Source organism: Cydia amplana, chromosome 24 (genome assembly GCF_948474715.1).
Source record: "Cydia amplana chromosome 24, ilCydAmpl1.1, whole genome shotgun sequence".
NCBI lineage: Eukaryota > Metazoa > Arthropoda > Insecta > Lepidoptera > Tortricidae > Cydia > Cydia amplana.
Window position 1 is genome coordinate 5,122,557 of NC_086092.1, and position 3,382 is coordinate 5,125,938.

Sequence of the window (3,382 nt, forward strand, 5' to 3'; positions counted from 1 at the left end):
CTTTAACCTTTTGTCTATTTTTTTTGCCCAAGAACAGTTTTTCTGCTCAATAAAACACAACCGAGGTTTAGGTTTAAACATGGTTCGAACCAAAAAGTAAGTATGAAGGTAGGTACCTATACTATACACCTATTAGGTTCGAACCCGCGATTTTGACCACCAACACAACGGAACTTTAAATGTGACTCGTGCAAAGAGATAATAACTATAATAAGTATATCATCGTATATCTCGTGCATATTATATCAATAAGTTTCGAGATATCAATATCTTATTGATAAATGATAACACAAATTGGCCAGCTTCATTAACTTTGGGATGGATGGAATGATAAACCTACCTAATTAAAAACCACTTGAATTTTATCGATGAAGGTAATATTATGAATTGAAATATTATTTTGGTGGAAAACCCACGATCGGTGGCATATTGTAGCAAATACATGATAAATATTACGTAAAAAATAATTATAATACAATTGAACTGCTAAATAAAACACAATGAGGTTTTTTGACAAAAGCACCGTTGGACAAATCAACAGTTTTTCTCAAAAGGACCTGTTGCAATATGTAAGTATTTATCTAACAGTTATACTTAATATAGTCCGTTTAAGCCAGCCAACGAACTAATAGAGTCTGTGCCGAAAGAGAAGAGTCGTGGGAAATGTAGGGCCCAAGGCTATGCGGCCTAATACATTCCACGACTCCTTATATTCTCTCGAGTTAATATACATCTAGAAGTCGACTTAACTAGACCTCAAAAAGTTTGACCCCACGGAAATTGTGGCGCGAGCGACCACAATTGTACAGCACGCAGGTTGACAACAAATATTGCGTTAAGAGGTTTTGATATACTTATCGAATTTCATTTTAGCCAATCAAAACTTCTATTGACCCATAAACCTTTTTTTAATCGCAGGAGTTTGTGTATTGAGCTATATTCAAAGTTGTAGAAAAAAACATTGGGTCACATTTTTTTTCCTAGCCTATCTGAGTGTTCTGGGCAAAGGCCCCTTGATTTCCACGACTCCCGATTTGGTGTTACCTCTGGCCAGTTGTTCAGGAAGCTGTCAAGATCTCGCCATCTCCGTTTGGGCCTGCTCCGTCCACGTCCCTCTACCGGCATCCACTTGGTGGCTAAGCTAGCCCACCTCTCCGGATGCATGCGGTAGACGTGACCGACCCAGTTCTCTTTGGGTCACATACTAATAAAATAAGGGAGAAGTCGAAGAGGGAGTTGGAAGGGGCAGACCTCGGCGGACTTTCTCTGATCAGATCGGGGAAATCCTGAAGAAAGGCCAGGTCAAGAGCACTCTAAACCGGCGAGCGTGTATGAGGAATGTTATGAAAGTAACGGCAGCGAAAGAGGTATGTCACATCGTAGCAAATGGAAATCCGTGGTCTCTGCCTACCCGTCCGGGAAATAGGCCTGATTTTATGTACCTATGTATGTATGTATGTATCACATACTAATGCTTTTGTCCACCAGGTGGAGTCTCTTATGAAGGAGTCAATAATTCACCAACCGACCGAAGGAAACTACACCTGGTTGAAGTCGAGGCAAACGCAACACGATTATTCCAAAGACCTGGAAGTTTTCATACCTATGGTTTCTAAGGTAAAACTAGTACGCCCCGAATGATTGACCCTTATGCCTTTAAAACCTCGCAACGCTCAAGATTCCACATTTCAAACCAATTGTTACGCTCTTTGCTTAATTTTAGAATTGCTCGCCTCCTCAGGATCAGTCAAATCAAATCAAAGTTGTTGTTTAATTCTCGTGCTAATAATATCAATATTGCCACGAGGGTTTAAACGACAACTATGACCCCTTGTAAAACAAATAATTATTTTTAACACGATGGGTAAGGTTGCAGGACTTGCAGGATGTATACATATAACCTTAAAACGCCAATTTCACAAAATTGTAATAAGATGGCATGTCTTTTCATATTTGAAAAATAATAAATATTACAGTACATATGGTGCTACTTTTTCGCACTAGTGTTCCGTGTCTATCTCGAAAATTTAAAGGGCCATATATGTACTGTAAAACGTTGTAAGATACACGTGCAGGTAATTCGCAACTCGTGTCGGTTTAAAACACTCCCTCCGGTCGTGCTTTAATTTATCGCCACTCGTTTCGAATTTCCTCGTTTCCGCACTTGTAAATAACTATTTCAGATGTCCCCAGAAAGCTGTGCCTCAATAGCCGTGAAACTTGACAATCTCACAGAAGGAAATGTCAGCACTGCAGCGGTGGTCGGCCATTTTAAACGGTTACTGTTAGAGCAGCACAGCATGCTGCTCATAGAGAGCGTGACAAGGACGAAGAATAGAAAGAGGAACAGAGTGTGTCCAGATTTAGGGGAGCGGCTACCTACTGTTTCTTTTATTTTAGACTAGTATAGCCTGACCAGTAATATATGATAATTGTCAAGAGGGCGCTGTTATTCTCATGTATAGGGTGACAAATCAGTGTAGTATGAAAAAATTAGTTCCAGTGAGATTCCGCAACATGGCGCACCCTCAATAGATCCTGGTTCACCTATAGTTTACTAGAGTTAGTGTCAGTTGCACCATCCGCACTTGACATACTGATCAACGTCACCCGGCGAGCCGCGGTAGTTTCCCATGAAACTTTTCATTGTATAAAATTTAGCGAACTCTTTAACGATGAATAACAGTTGGTGCAACCGACCTAGACCAAGAAACGGCTTCAACGATTTTGATAGCACACGCAGTGCAAGTGTTATTTTAAACGTCAAACTTCTATGAAATTATGACGTAAAAATAACACTTGCACTGCGTCTGTTTCTGTTATCAAACTTATTGCACACTTTACTTCGTCTAAGTCTAGAAATAAAGAGAAGTATGGTTTGTCAAAGGAATAGAATCATTCTATCGTTGTCTTACACTAGTACTAGCACCCAAAAGAAAAGGACGAGTATAGTTTTTTTGTTCTTATTTACTGACAAATTGGTTTCACCAACTATTAGTTTAGATCGATTACAGTCTGTGCGGAAAGAGAAGAGTCGTGGAATGTATTGGGGCTCATACATTCCACGACTCTTCTCTTTCCGCACAGACTCTACCTACCTTAAAAGCTGTTACAGACGGGCGTACCAAACCGTGATCTTAGTCCGGTCGGCATACCTCTAGAGTTAAACCAAGAAAAGTGTGCAGCGATTTTGATAGCCCACGCAGTGCAAGTGTTATTTACACGTCATAAATTTATAGAAGTTTGACGTTTAAAATGACACTTGCACTGCGTGGGCCATCAAAATCGCTGCAGACTTTTCTCGGTCTGACTCTAATATATGCTATTATTATGATTTACTCACAAAGCCCTTTCATTTGGCACCCCACAAGGTATGTTTAAA

At 40.0% G+C, this 3,382-nt stretch overlaps 1 protein-coding gene across 1 annotated transcript; it reads left to right on the plus strand.

Annotated features, from left to right (window-relative positions):
- Positions 1–500: 500 nt before the first annotated feature.
- On the plus strand, positions 501–2,405 carry LOC134659011 (uncharacterized). Its single transcript, XM_063514618.1, has 3 exons — positions 501–569; positions 1,489–1,617; positions 2,184–2,405. Exons 1-3 carry the CDS (start codon positions 501–503, stop codon positions 2,403–2,405), a joined length of 420 nt encoding a protein of 139 aa, XP_063370688.1.
- The last annotated feature ends 977 nt before the right edge of the window (positions 2,406–3,382 follow it).